The sequence below is a fragment of the Berghia stephanieae genome, chromosome 3, assembly GCF_034508935.2.
Source record: "Berghia stephanieae isolate SIO BIC M18660-M18661 chromosome 3, UCSD_Bste_1.3, whole genome shotgun sequence".
NCBI classification, from domain to species: domain Eukaryota; kingdom Metazoa; phylum Mollusca; class Gastropoda; order Nudibranchia; family Aeolidiidae; genus Berghia; species Berghia stephanieae.
This window is the reverse complement of record NC_088362.1, coordinates 62,276,408-62,291,185: the sequence shown is the minus strand read 5'-3', so window position 1 is coordinate 62,291,185 and position 14,778 is coordinate 62,276,408. Positions and strand designations below refer to the sequence as shown.

Here is a 14,778-nt window from a genome sequence, read left to right as displayed (position 1 = left end):
ATATATATATATATATATATATATATATATATATATAACATATCTTGTATTAGAAATACTGGTCTCCATAGACTTTCACAAAGTGTGCCCTGCTCTTTAATATATCCGTCGATAATTCTATCTGTCAAATAAACCATCTCTCTCTCTCTCTCTCTCTCTCTCTCTCTCTCTCTCTCACTCACTCTCTCTCTCTATCTATCTATCTATCTATCTTTCTCTCTCTCTCACTCTCTCTCTCTCTCTATACCTCTTTCTTTCTTTCTAGCTATCTATCAATCAATCAATCTATCTATCTATCAATCTCTCTCTCTCTCTCTCTCTCTCTCTCTCTCTCTCTCTCTTTATATATATATATATATATATATATATATATATATATATATATATATCTTTTTACCTATCTCTTCCGTCCCTGATGCTCTCTCTCTCTCTCTCTCTCTCTCTCTCTCTCTCTCTCTCTCTCTCTCTCCCCCTCTTTCTTTCTAGCTGTCTATCAATCAATCAATCTATCTATCTATCTATCTATCTATCAATCCATCTATATCTATCTATCTATCTATCTATCTATCTATCTATCTATCTATCTATCTATCTATCTATCTATCTATCTATCTATCTCTCTCTCTCTATCTATCTCGTTTAATCTTCCTTTCTGTTACCTAACTTTCCGGTTGGGTTATGACAATGCATTGAAAACCCTTTTTAAAAAGTTAAAAACAAGGCAATTCTTGAAAACATGATATAATTAAACACCTCCAAAACAACCAACCTTAATATAGAATAGCGTTTCATTTTGAAAAGCCCATATTATCATAATGGGTTGGTTGTTCATATATTTAATTCAATGCCTGGTTACAAAACACAATTATTACGGGCTTGTTAAAAACAATTAAATCGGTTTGTCATATATTCAGATATAAACGGATAATAGATTTTTATTTTATCAACAAGAGTCAAATGATTAATTATTCACAGACGATCCACTTCACTGATTCCATTGTCATGAACTACTCCAACCATGAGGGTTTTGCAAGTATAATTGTGCTTAATTAATAATAATAATAATAATAATAATAATAATAATAATAATAATAATAATAATAATGATAATGATAATCATGATAATCATCATCAAAATAATAATAGTAATAATAATATTAATAATAATAATATATATAATATTAATTATAATAATAATATAATATAATATATAATAATAATAATAATAATAATAATAATAATAATAAATAATAATAATAATAAATAATAATAATAATAATAATAATAGTAGTAGTAGTAGTAGTAGTAGTAGTAGTAGTAGTAGTAGTAGTAGTAGTAGTAGTAGTAGTAAGTAGTAGTACTATAATAATAATAATATATAATAATATAATAATAATAATAATATATAATAATAATAATATAATAATAATAATAGTAATAATAATAATAATCATAATGAGCAAAGCAACCAAATAAAGGAACACGCTCAAATATTTACAGAATACATAACTAACAATACATAACAGAGAGATGATTTACAAAGAAAAAAATATCTCCCACACAATAACTATACAATTGACTATATCCCTCCCAGTTAAGGACTCCAGTCAGGGCTGGGACAAAACTAAGTAATCCCATTCCAAGACAAAGACGGAAAGCAACTCGGAAAACAGATATAAAGGGATAGAGGACAGCGTGACCTCCTGCCCACCATGGGAGGTCATACAATAAAAGAAGAAATGCACAGTTGAGTCCTTGGAAAAGACTCTTTACTCACAATACCTCACCGTACTCAGGTGTAAAATGAGTACCTGGTCGTTAACAGCGCAATCTCTTGTTCTTGTTGTTATTGTTGTTGTTATTATAATCTTTATTGATACTAATATTACCATTTTTTTGGTATTATTATTATTATTATTATTATTATTATTATTATTATTATTATTATTATTATTATTATTATTTATTATTGTATTATTATTATTATTATTATTATTATTATTATTATTATTATTATATTATTATTATTATTATTATTATTATTATTATTATTATTATTATTATTATTATTATTCTCGCACCTTACTCAGTTGTAAAATAAGTACCTGGCCGCTAACAGCGTTGTCTTTGTCCGAAAAAAAAAAATTGTAATATCGCCTAACCGGCGTCATCTCCTGTCCTAAATGTTAAATGTTGCTGTTGATCCTGTAAAGCGCTTTGAGCACGTTTAGTGGATATAGCACTTTATAAAAGCTAAAATAAATAAATAAATACATAAAACTGGTAACGTGAAATGATAACCTGATAAAATAAATGGTGACCACCCAGACAGAGTCAAACTCGGTCACGATTTATTTTTTTAAGCTGTTATTTCACACAATACTTGAAAGAATTGGCCTCAAATTCAATGTTAATTTCTCATCATTTAATTCATGCAAATCGGTTACACATAATATCCTGTGACCTTGACTGTTTATGACCGGAGAGCACGCCATACCGATAAAGCTGGTACCACATGACAGAGTAACAAATTACTTGTCACCCGCACACAATGGGAGCGATCTATATTCATGTTTTCGTCCAACCAAGTCATCAATCACATGACTTGTTGCTGTCCAAAGATTGGATATTTCTTCAAAAATGTAAACACGCTGCTTTGTTTATGAAAGTTGTAAGCATACCCATGTGTCAAGATGAACAAAATGACCAATCGTGATGTTAGATATTTCAGAAACTGTGAACACTTTTCACTATGTGGGTCACTTATTCCAATGTGACCAATGACCTCGAGCACATGGAAATGTGATATAGATCATGCCCATTGTAAAGAATTACAATTGTTATAACATTAAAATTTATGATTGAGTTTTTTTTTGGTTTTTTTTTGTTGTTGTTGTTTTTGTTTTTTTTTAAATTTATAGCACAATATCCACTAAACGTGCTCAACGCGCTTTACAAGGGGTCCCTGGCCAAAAACAACATTTAACATGTAGGTCGGGACATGACACCTTTTGGGTTAGCCCTTAGCACATTTTTCGGACAGATACAAAGCTGTTAACACCAGGTATTCATTTTACACATGAGTACGGTGAGAGAATGTGAGTAAAGAACCTTCTCCAAGGACTCAACTATGCGTCGAGTGGGGCTCGAACCCAGGACATTCCGATCCTAAAGCGAGTGTCATACCACAGACCACATAGCCACGGTACCGAGTTCGACTACCCGTCGGGCTGTGTGGCCTTGGGCAAGTCACCTGACCTTAGTTCACTTTGCGGGCGCACAGTGCGGCTGACGCCTGGGTTATTCCAGTCTTCCCTTGGAATAGACCCTAATATTATATTTAGTCTTATAGTTTGGATATTACAGTTAAGTGAGAATTACTCATAAACGTGGATGGCAAAAAAAAACAACAACAAAGACGAGAGTGGCGTCAACTTCATTTTATCTATATTTAACATATTTTGATCTATAGATGCTGTGCGTTTGGCTAAGAAACTCACAGCATTGCCATCCGGAAATATAACGGACCAACACACAAAAATCTGTGTAACCATGAACTTTTATAGTCTTGTTAACATAGTTTAGTAAGAATTGCTCATAAACATGAATGGCTAAAAACAATAACAAAGGCTTGAGTGACGTCAACTTAGTTCTATCTATAGTCTGGTTAAGGGTTAACCACACCGGAGACTGACTCCGACGACCCGACACAGCCGTCCTTTGCCGTCTTCTGGATAAAGATGTCGGGCACGGACAAAATACTAAGAATAAAGAGAAGAACCGTATGACCTACCCATACCAAGCTCGAAAAAAAAAGGCAGAGGACGTCGGGTGCTCGGTATGTGTAGGTCTAGCGGCTTATCTCTTTATTCTAAGTATTTTGTCCATGCCCGACGTCTTTATCCGGAAGACGACAGAGGACAGCAGTGTCGGGTCTACGGAGTCAGTCTCCGGTGTGGGTTAGCCCTTAATCATAAACATGAATGGCAAAAAACAATAACAAAAGCCTGAGTGACGTTAACTTCGCTCTATCTATAGGTAGTCGGGTTAATACAATTAGTGAGAACTAGGGCCGAGAAAGACTTTCTTACAACTTCACACTACCTTCTCACTCTTTCACATTGCTTCCTCAACGGATGAACCTAAAGGGGTCCTACTAATTGCCGTCCGGAGCCGTCCGGCGGCCCAGGAGAGCCGTCCGGAGGTCATCTAAAGCATTCTCAAGCCATCCGAAGTCCCTCAGACCAGTACGAACCTTTCCAGAAGTCTTCCGTCTTCTGAAAACTCCTCAAATTACGCCCGACAGCAATTAGAATTCATTGGCGGTTGTTAATAGTGGGCACGGTGGGCACAACCCAACCTGTTATTTTCAAGAGCCGTCCGGCGGCCCAGGAGAGCCGTCCTGAGGTCATCTAAAGCATTCTCAGGCCATCCAGCTGCCCTCAGACCTGTACGAAACTTTCCAGAAGTCTTTCGAAAGCTCCTCAAATTACGCCGGACGGCTCCGGACGGTAATTAGTAATACCCGGTAACGCGTGGCTATGTGGTCTAGTTGTATGACACTCGTTTTCGGATCGGAAGGTTGTGGGTTCGAGCCTCGCTCGGCGCATAGTTGTGTCCTTGGAGAAGGCTCTTTACTCACAATCTCTCACCTTACTCAGGTGTAAAATGAATACCTGGCGCTAACAGCGTTGTCTCTGTCCGACAAAAAAAAATTGTAATATCGCCTAACAGGCGTCATGTCGTGTCCTAAATGTTGCTGATGACCCTGTAAAGCGCTTTGAGCACGTTTAGTGGATATTGCGCTATAAATATATAAGCTCAAATATATAAAAGCTCCAAAATTAAACTGGTTACGTGATAGCCTGGGAAAATAAATGGCGTACACACAAACAGAGTCAAACTCGGTCACGATTTATTTCAATAGGCTGTCCGTCATTTCATACAATACTTGAACGAATTTCAATGTTACTTCGTCATCGGAGAGCACATACGGGCAGAGTCAGAGCTGGTTCCAAATGACAGAGTAAAAAAAAAAAACTTGTCACCGCACGCAATTGTAAAGAATTACAATTGTTATAACATTAAAATTTATGATTGAGGTTCTTTTGTGTGCGGCTATGTGAACTGTGCGGCTATGTGATCTATGTAGTTAGTTATGTGGTCTGTGCGGTGTGTGGTCTGTGCGGCTATGTGATCTATGTAGTTAGTTATGTGGTCTGTGCGGCTGTGTGGTCTGTGCGGCTTTTTTTAATAGCGCAATATCCACTAAACGTGCTCAAAGCGCTTTACAAGGGGTCCCTGGCCAATAGCAACATTTAACATGTAGGACGAGACATGACGCCTTTTAGGCGATATTACATTTTTTTTCCGGACAATACAAAGCTATGAACGCCAGGTACTCATTTTACACCTGAGTACGGTGAGAGAATGTGAGTAAAGAGCCTTCTCCAAGGACTCAACTATGCATCGAGCGGGGCTCAAACCCAGGACCTTCCGATCCTAAAGCGAGTGTCATACCACAGACCACATAGCCACGGTACCGAGTTCGACTACCCGTCGTGCTGTGTGGCCTTGGGCAAGTCACCTGACCTTAGTTCACTTTGCGGGCGCGAAGTGCGGCTGACGCCTGGGTTATTCCAGTCTTCCCTTGGAATAGACCGTAAAGAAAACAAATCTCTTATGGGATGAATAAAGGGAATTTATTTTTAAATTTTATTTTATTTTAGTAACATCCGTCACACACATGCACACACATACACACACACACATACACACACACACACACACACACAAACAAATGATAGCATTGATTTGAAGACATTTAGAAAAAACACAACTAATATTTATCAGTCGTTGAACTTGAGTTTTTATATAGCGCAATATTCATAAAACGTGCTCAACGCGCTTTACAAAGGGTTCTGACCAATAGCAACAGATAACATGAAGAACGAGACATAATGCCTGTAGGGTTAACCATTTTAACGCCGAATGGGGCTCGAACTCAGAACCTTCCGATCCAAACATTTTTTTTTGGTTACCCCCCCCCCCCCTTTCCCCAACTTCGGTCTTCGTGTCAACCCGACAGGGATTGGGTATCTGGGTATTTTAGATCTGGCGAAAATTAGTTTTTTTTACGATAGACTAGCGTCTTATATAAAGGGTGGCAAGCAATTTCTATTGTCCGTTTCACGACATAGAAACCAGAATAAACTCAGGCTTTATGATTCTTATGAGGGTCCCGATAGCTCAGTTGGTAGAGCAGTCGCTTCACACGCAAAGGGACCGAGATCGATCTCGGGTGCAGTCGAGATTTTTTTCTGAGCCCCTGTCCACTCAACAGCGATTGGGAAGCTGGGTCTGTTAGATCTGGCGGATGGTACTTTGTGAAAGACTAGCGTCTTATCCAAAGGGTAGCAACAAATTGCTATTGTCCGTTTGACTTTATAGAAACCGGGTCAAACTCCGACTCTATGGACGAACTGGTTTTGAAAAACTCCTTTGATTTAATTAAAATAATTAATTGAATTCTTAAGTATTGTAATGCATTTTATTGATATGCAATATAATGTGCGGATTACGTGGTCACTCGCTTTCAGATTGGAAGGTCATGGGTTCGAGCCTTGCTCGGCGCATAGTTGAGTCCTTTACTCACATTCTCACACCGTACTCGGGTGTAAAATGAGTACCTGGCCGTTAACAGCGTTGTCTCTGTCGGAAAAAAACATGTATTATCGCCAAACAGGTGTCATGTCTCATTCTTTATGATACGTGTTGTGTTGGACAATTTAATTTGATTTAATTCAATCAATTAAAAACAATAAAAAACAACAAAAAATATGAGCTTTTATATAGCGCAATATCGTCTAAACCTGCAGAAAGCGCTTTACAAAGTGTCCCTGACCAACAGCAACACGTAACATGTAGAACGAGACATGACGCCTGTTACATTTTTTTTCCCGACAGAGTCAATGCTGTTAACGACCAGGTACTCATTTTGCACCTGAGTACGGTGAGAGAATATGAGTATAAATGTGAGCCTTTTCCAAAGGAGTCAACTATGCGCCGAGCGAGGCTCCAACCAAGGACCTTCTCATCCGAAAGCGAGTGTCATACCACAAGACCACATAGCCGCACAGACCACATAACCACACAAACCACATAGCCGCACAGACCTCATAACCACACAGACCACATAGCGGCATAGACCACACAGTCGCACAGACCACATAACTAACTACATAGATCACATAGCCGCACAGATCACATAGCCGCACAAATCACATAACCACACAAACCACATAGCTGCAGAGATCACATAGCCGCACAGACCCTATAACTGCATAGACCACATAACCGCATTGAATTAATTTTAATTTAATATCCAGTCTTACTATACCTTTAAAGAAACTTATTCAGACACAAAGAATTGTCTTCGTTCGCCCTGAGGACGGAATCCAAAATGGTAGCACCGGGCAACAACCGTTCTAGTACGGCCTACACTTCTTTTCTATCTGACATGCGCAGTCATGAAACTTTAATTCTGCATGACGGAAGTGTGACTAAAACGAAGCCTGGACTTCCTCATTGACAAGGCAAAAATAAAGATACATCGAAAACCCATATTTAAAGATGTGACCAGAAAACTCGTCCTTCAAATATAGATCAATATTTAAATGACCCTCATCTTGGCAAAAACTCTCAAACTTGGGACTTCGCGAAGTCCAGGTTTGAGAGTTTTTGCCAAGATGAGGGTAATTAAAATCGATCGATATTGAAGGACGAGTTTTCTGGCCAATTTTTTGATTATGGTTTTTTTTTTTCCAGAAACGCTAGAATAAGTATTCTTATAGGTCTTTTTGGTTGGTTCACCGTCAGCTTGATTGACTTTTAAGTGGAAATTACAGGTTGTTGTTTGTGTGGAGGACTTTTGACCCACCAGAGTTAATCCCCTTTGTTTTGATTACGTTGAAGGGAGGTAAATGGAAGTCAAGGTTTCCAAGTTAGGAATCGTCAAACCGTGAAAATGGCCGTCATCTAAATTACACGCACACGCGCGCGGGTATGCACACACTCATGAACCCCCCCCCCCCCCCCCCCACACACACAACCACGAAAACACACACATACACACATATACACATAGACAAGCACAAAAATATATACACTCACAAACAAACTTAATCTGTCAAACTGAGCCACAATAAGCACTTTTATTAGCGGTGTGACCTTCATTTGTCTGACGAGATGGTCGGGTTGGTATAATATTGCATTTACTTACGTTGATCCTAAGTTCAAGCCTACTGTTGTCAACTCGCTATTATCTTGAACAACCTGGTGCCGCTATGTGATCTAGTGGTGTGACACTCGCTTTCGGATCGGAAGGTCCTGGGTTTAAGCCTCGCACAGCGCATAGTTGAGCCTTTGGAAAAGGATCTTTACTTATTTTCTCTCACCGTACTCATGTGTAAAATGAGTACCTGGCCATTAACAGCGTTCTCTCTGTCCGAAAAAATTGTAATATCGCGTAACTGGCGTCATGTCCCGTCCTACATGTTAAGTATTACTGTTGGCCAGGGACTCCTTGTAACGCTCTTTGGGCACATTTAGTAGATATTGCGCTATATAAAAGCTCTAGTTTTTAATCTATGTTTGTCGGACCATTTACGACAAGTCTGTACGTCTAAATGGACCACAAATCCCCAATAGGAATTCTGCCGTAGTGAAAAAAAAAAACATATTAAAAAATGTGGCCAGAAAACTCGTCCTTCAAATATCGATTGATTTAGATGACCCTCATCTTGGCAAAAACTCTCAAATCTGGGACTTCGCGAAGTCTTCTTTTAAGTCACAAAATGGCCGTCATCCAAATTACACGTACACACGCCGCGCATGCACACACACACACACACACACGCACACACACATGCACACACCCCTCCCCCACACAAACGAACACACACATATACACATATACACATAGACAAGCACAAAAATATATACATTCATACACAAACTTATTTTGTCAAACTGACCACAATAAGCTTTTTTATTAGGGGCGTGATCGACTTTAATCTGACGAGATGGTGGGGTTGATATATGAATGAATGAATGAATGAATGAATGAATGAATGAATGAATTTATATCGTGCTTAGATCCACAATGTGCTCAGAGGCGCTTTACAATATGGAAATAAAACAAAACAATAAATTACTAATTTAAGCAAAAATTCTATCATATTTAAATGGCATCAATCGATTTGCAATTTAATTACCACGCACTGTGCTACAATATAAACATTTTTGATCTATAATATGTAGGCCTGATAGAAATGTTAAACATCTAATGATTTTCTAAAGAGGTGTGTTTTAAGTTTCTTTTTAAAATTTTCAAATGTCGGACATTTTTTAAGGGATGAAGGCAGTTGGTTCCATAAGACGGGTGCCGACTGGCTAAAAGATCTCTCACTAAAAGACGATCTACAGCGAGGAACCCGAAAGAGATCTTGACCACTGGATCTAAGTTCTCTCTCCGGCACATAGATATCAACCATATTTTGTAGGTATACAGGACAGCTGTCTTATTGAAACATTTAAAAGCATAGCATAGAATTTTGATCAAAATTCGGCTGTTAACTGGGAGCCAATGCAAAGTTATTAAAATCGGCGTTGCATGCTCTTTCACCCCACAACCAATCACCATTCTAGCAGCTCTATTTTTCACTGCATTTACTTGAGTTCAAGCCTACTGTTGCCATCTAGCTTTTATCTTGCACAACCTTGTGCTGCTATGTGATCTTGTGGTATGACACTCGGAAGGTCCTGGGTTTGAGCCTCGCTCGGCGCATAGTTGAGTCCTTGGAAAAGGCTCTTTCCTCACATTCTCCCTTGTAACTATACGAGCAGCTTTGTTTTGCATCAACTGTAGTCTGTTCAGCTATGTTTTTGGAAGGCCGAACAATAGAGAGTTACAATAATCCAACGGTTGGAAACGAGGGCATGGATAGGTATTTTGCATGCCATCAATAAAATTTCGTATTCTGCATATCATTTGGAGAGCGTTATGAATTGCTGTTTGTCAGGTACCCTTTGTAAAGCGCTTTGAGCAGTTTAGTGGATATTCCCCTATACAAAAGCTCAAGTTTTTTCTTTGAACAAGAGATTTAGTCTAAATTGCACAATGCACTGCGGCTTTTGCCTGTCCAATCTTGGTCTTTGTGGGGAGGGGGGAGAGGAAGGGGGTTGGCATGTGGTTCACCCGACGTGTACAGATATGCCAGGTATGACATCCGAACGCGATTATGGGCCAAGTTTAACATTGTTGTAGAGAACAAAATTTTGCGTTTTTTGTTTGTTTGTTTGTTTTTTTTTTTAAAGATTTCCACTGCAACAATGAGCCCATAATAAATTGGGTTATCAGGCCTGCAAATAAATTCACGTCGGATTCACCCAGACCTGCTTAGTACAATGAAAAATTCGTAGACTTAGGGAATTTTGGCTCCAATTTCAGAACTTTATGAACATTTCTAAGTCATTAAAACTTATGGAAAATGAAAGTTGACGCCACACTACGTATAATTACAAGGATTTTGAAGTGCTATCTTACCATTGTGAGGGTAAATTAATTGTTGATGTGTAAAGTCGACGAAAGCGACAACAATTTTTATCTCCTAAAACTACGAATTGTTTAATTTTCAAGAAGGCAGGTCCGATTCGTCTCATATCTGTAAAAACAAAGACAACACGTCACCTTAATTCATGTTTGCCACATGGTGTTCGAATTTTTAACGCGCAACTGTGATTTAAATTAAATACTATTTTAAAAATATACACACACAAGTGCGGACTAGAGGCCAGAAGTAGATATGGTCTATCTCAATTTATCAAATTAATATATAATGTGTCGCTATAGTCCGAACTTGTAGAACGAGACATAGCCCCTGTCAGGCCATATGTATTACAATTTTTCTGACGAAGACAAAACTGTTCACGGCCGGGTAGGTACTCAATTTACATCTAATTGCGGTGAGAGAATGTGAGTCAAGAGCCGTTTCCAAGGACTCAACTATGCGAAACTCAGAACTTGACTCGAACCCGCCTTGTAGACGTACACCTCTAGACCACATAACAATTCTTATCACATTCAGAAACTAGGGAGCAGGCACTGGTGTAAGATAGATCTGAACAAGTGTGTATTCACCTTAACCCTTTCCATACCAGCCATTTTCAGAATTTTCCCATATTTCACACTCACCAACACAAAAATAGTTATTTCTTACTCAAACAGAAAAGCAACAAATACATTCTATGCATAATATTGATAAGCAAAATGAACTCTACAGCACAGTGTCACGTTTTTATTGCTGCAATAAAACATTTGTCTTTAAATTTTGTGATTTACAAAAGAACTATTAATGATAAAAGTGCTGGTTGGATAGTCATGAATGTGACCATTTTCCTATGGTTGGTAAGGAGAGGGGTAACCCAGTCATTCCCACGTATTGGAAAATTATCACATTTGTTGCCATGCAACCGTCACTTTTCTCATCCAGAATTCATTTCTTTTTGCTATAGATATTTTTAAAAAAACAACTTGATATTCTGTAATAGAGCTCATATTGTTGAACACTATCTTGTATAGAATGTGCTTGTTGCTTTTCTGTTTGAGTTAGAAATGCCTGTTTTTGTGTTGGATGGGTGTGAAGTTTTGGGGAAATATTCTGAAAATGGCTGGTAAGGAGAGTGTTAAACAAAACTGATTTTTGGGATGTTTTTTTTTATATTCCTGTATGGCACCTTTCATACACACTTGTTCAGGACAATTCTTGTCTACATTAGGCGATATAAACTTTTGAAGGCACTTCCTGGTTTTCAAGATTCAAGACATAACATTTTCCAATAAATATTTGTGGGAGGAGAAGTGGCCGAGTGGTTAAAGCATTGCAGTGTGACCCAGGAGGTCCCGGGTTCGAGCCTCGCTTCAGGCACTTTTGTTTTTTTTTCTTTGGGCAAGATTCTTAAAACCCAAATTTGCTCACTTTGGACATCATGGGTGATTCTTATTGACATCAGACATCTTGTTTGATGAATTATCTATATTCTGTCGTGGAATGACTAAGCAACGGTATCTTATGATGTCGTGGCGGAAGGGCATATTTTTATCTTATTTATGACCCATTTTATCTAATTGGTATAAGGTCGAATGGTCCTGACGGGGAAAAATTGTAGTTATAGGTCAGAGTGTCGGACCCGCATGAAGTGTGTTTGTTATTTCTTTAAAGATCTGAACGAGTGTGTATGAAACGTGTCAGACAGAGCAAGAAAGAATATAATACAAACAAAAAAAAAAAAAAAAAACATCCGAACAAACAAACTTACGCAGGCAATCGACCTACTTCAAAAGGCTCTTTTACGTTAAACGTTGGGTGAAAAATGAGTATTTGAACGTTAACAGCGTTGTCTCTGTCTGATATATATAATGGATTATTATCACCTCCTTCGAATGATGAATACAAATCTTGACCTACATCTACGGTTATCTATCTGTGAAAACGTTTGTATACGATGTGCAGTCGCATAGCGCATAGACAAAGTCAGCCTGTTACTCAAGTAATATTTATCACAAATTGATATCTTGCTGAGCACAGATATTATTATTTCTACCTGGCAAATTTCGTAATCAACGTGTAATTTATTGAGAACACGAGAAGAATGTAAAGCTACAGCTGATGCACTGGTAACTGGCAATCGTGGAGCATACAAATAAGCAAAAATGTATTTGTTGCGCGCTTTCAGTTGATTTCGATACACAGAATGCGCAACAATCCAGTAGTAGTGGTAGTAGTAGTAGTAGTAGTAGTAGTAGTAGTAGTAGTAGTAGTAATAGTAGTAGTAGTAATAGTAGTAGTAGTAGTAATAGTAGTTGTAGTATTAGTAGTAGTAGTAGTAGTATTAGTAGTAGTAGTAGTAGTAGTAGTAGTAGTAGTAGTAGTAGTAGTAGTAGTAGTAGTAGTAGTAGTAGTAGTAGAAGTAGTAGTTAGTAGTATGGTAGTAGTAGTAGTAGTAGTGTATGTTATTGTAGTAGTAGTAGTAGTAGTAGTATGTAGTAGTAGTAGTAGTAGTTGTGTTGTAGTAGTAGTAGTATGTAGTAGTATAGTATTAGTAGTGTGAGTAGTATGTAGTAGTAGTAGTTAGTAGTAGTAGTAGTAGTAGTAGTAGTTGTTAGTTAGTATAGTTGTAGTAGTAGTAGTATAGTAGTAGTAGTATTAGTTGTAGTTAGTAGTAGTAGTAGTAGTGTAGTGTAGTAGTAGTAGTAGTAGTATGTAGTTATAGTAGTATAGTAGTAGTATAGTAGTAGTAGTAGTACTATTGAGTTGTAGTAGTAGTATTTGTTGTTTGTTGTAGTATTAGTAGTAATGTAGTTAGATAGTAGTAGTAGTAATACTACTACAACAACAAACAACTATACTAACAACTACTATACTACTACTACTACTATACTACTCTAGTAGTATATTAGTATAGTATATAGTAGTAGTAGTAGTAGTAATGATATAGTAGTAGTGTAGTAGTAGTAGTAGTAGTATATAGTAGTAGTAGTAAGTAGTAGTAGACTATAGTAAATAGTAGTAGTATAGTAAGTAGTAGTAGTAAATTAGTAGTAGTAGTATAGTAGTAGTAGTAGTAGTAGTAGTAGTAGTAGTAGTAGTAGTAGTAGTAGTAGTAGTAGTAGTAGAAGTTGATGTTGCAGTGATAAACACATTCTAAGTCCCCTACTCGATACTAGAATTTTATGTTTTTTGCATACTCTCCACCATAGCCTAATCCTAATCTTAAACTCCATTTTGCAAAATTGATTTCCTGTGACGTCAGTACTTTTAGCATTGGGTTGTTCAAATTGCAAAATAAATTCTGAAAAATATGTGCGGCTATATTGTCTAGTGGTACGCCACTCGCTTTCGGATCGGAAGGTCCTGGGTTCGAGACTTGCTCGGCGCATAGTTGAGTCCTTGGAAAAGGCTCTTTACTCACATTCTCTCACCGTGTCCAGATGTAAAATGAGTACCTGGCCGTTAGAGCGTTGTCTCTGTCGGAAGATAAATGTAATATCGCCTAACAGGCGTCATGTCTCGTTCTACATGTTACGTGTTGCTGTTGGTCAGGGACCCTTTGTAAAGCTCTTTGAGCACGTTTAGTGGATATTGATCTATATAAAAGCACAGTTAAAAACTAACTTTCCTTACCTCTACTGTCATTGTGAATTTAAAAACAAATTACAACGTGTCCAATAGAATGGTCAATACAAAATATAGTCTTGTATTCAGAAACACACCCGTAATATCAACTCGATTTCTAGTTATCGACAGATGAGACGAAATATGCAGGGACATTTGTCATATACTTGCAGCTTGTTTAAAAAAATATAGAACGAATCAAAAACATGATATGATTAAACCAGTTATCAGCCGTCTCTCTCTCTCTCTCTCTCTCTCTCTCTCTCTCTCTCTCTCTCTCTCTCTCTCTCTCTCTGTGGCATATCACTTGGACGTAGCCTCCCACACAGTCCTTCGGAAGAAGTCTCTGTCTTGTGCCCATCTGCCACATTCCGTCACACCATTGTTGAGCCATTCCTGTATATCCTGTTGCCATCTTCTTTGTGGTCTTCCTCTGCCTCTTTTGCCCTCCGCCATGCCCTCCAGTACATCTCTCTCTAGTGTGTCGTGTCTTTTCAGGTGCCCAAAGTAATTGAGTTTCAGCTTTTTTAATCTTACTCATTAT

The 14,778-nt window shown here is 37.8% G+C and overlaps 1 protein-coding gene across 2 annotated transcripts in view; it reads right to left on the bottom strand.

Moving 5' to 3' along the window:
• The window catches only part of LOC144968150 (organic cation transporter protein-like), a 41,803-nt gene extending 27,417 nt beyond the window's left edge, over positions 1 to 14,386 (bottom strand). Inside the window, exon 1 of one of the 2 annotated variants that reach the window (XM_078906179.1) lies at positions 14,244 to 14,386. In XM_078906179.1, the coding sequence (XP_078762305.1) occupies positions 14,244 to 14,255 (12 nt within the window). In that variant the 5' untranslated portion in view covers positions 14,256 to 14,386. Of the gene's footprint in view, positions 1 to 7,399; positions 7,532 to 14,243 lie in introns of those variants that run through there. The other variant, XM_078906180.1, reaches the window with a different exon arrangement.
• Between the last annotated feature and the right edge of the window lie 392 nt (positions 14,387 to 14,778).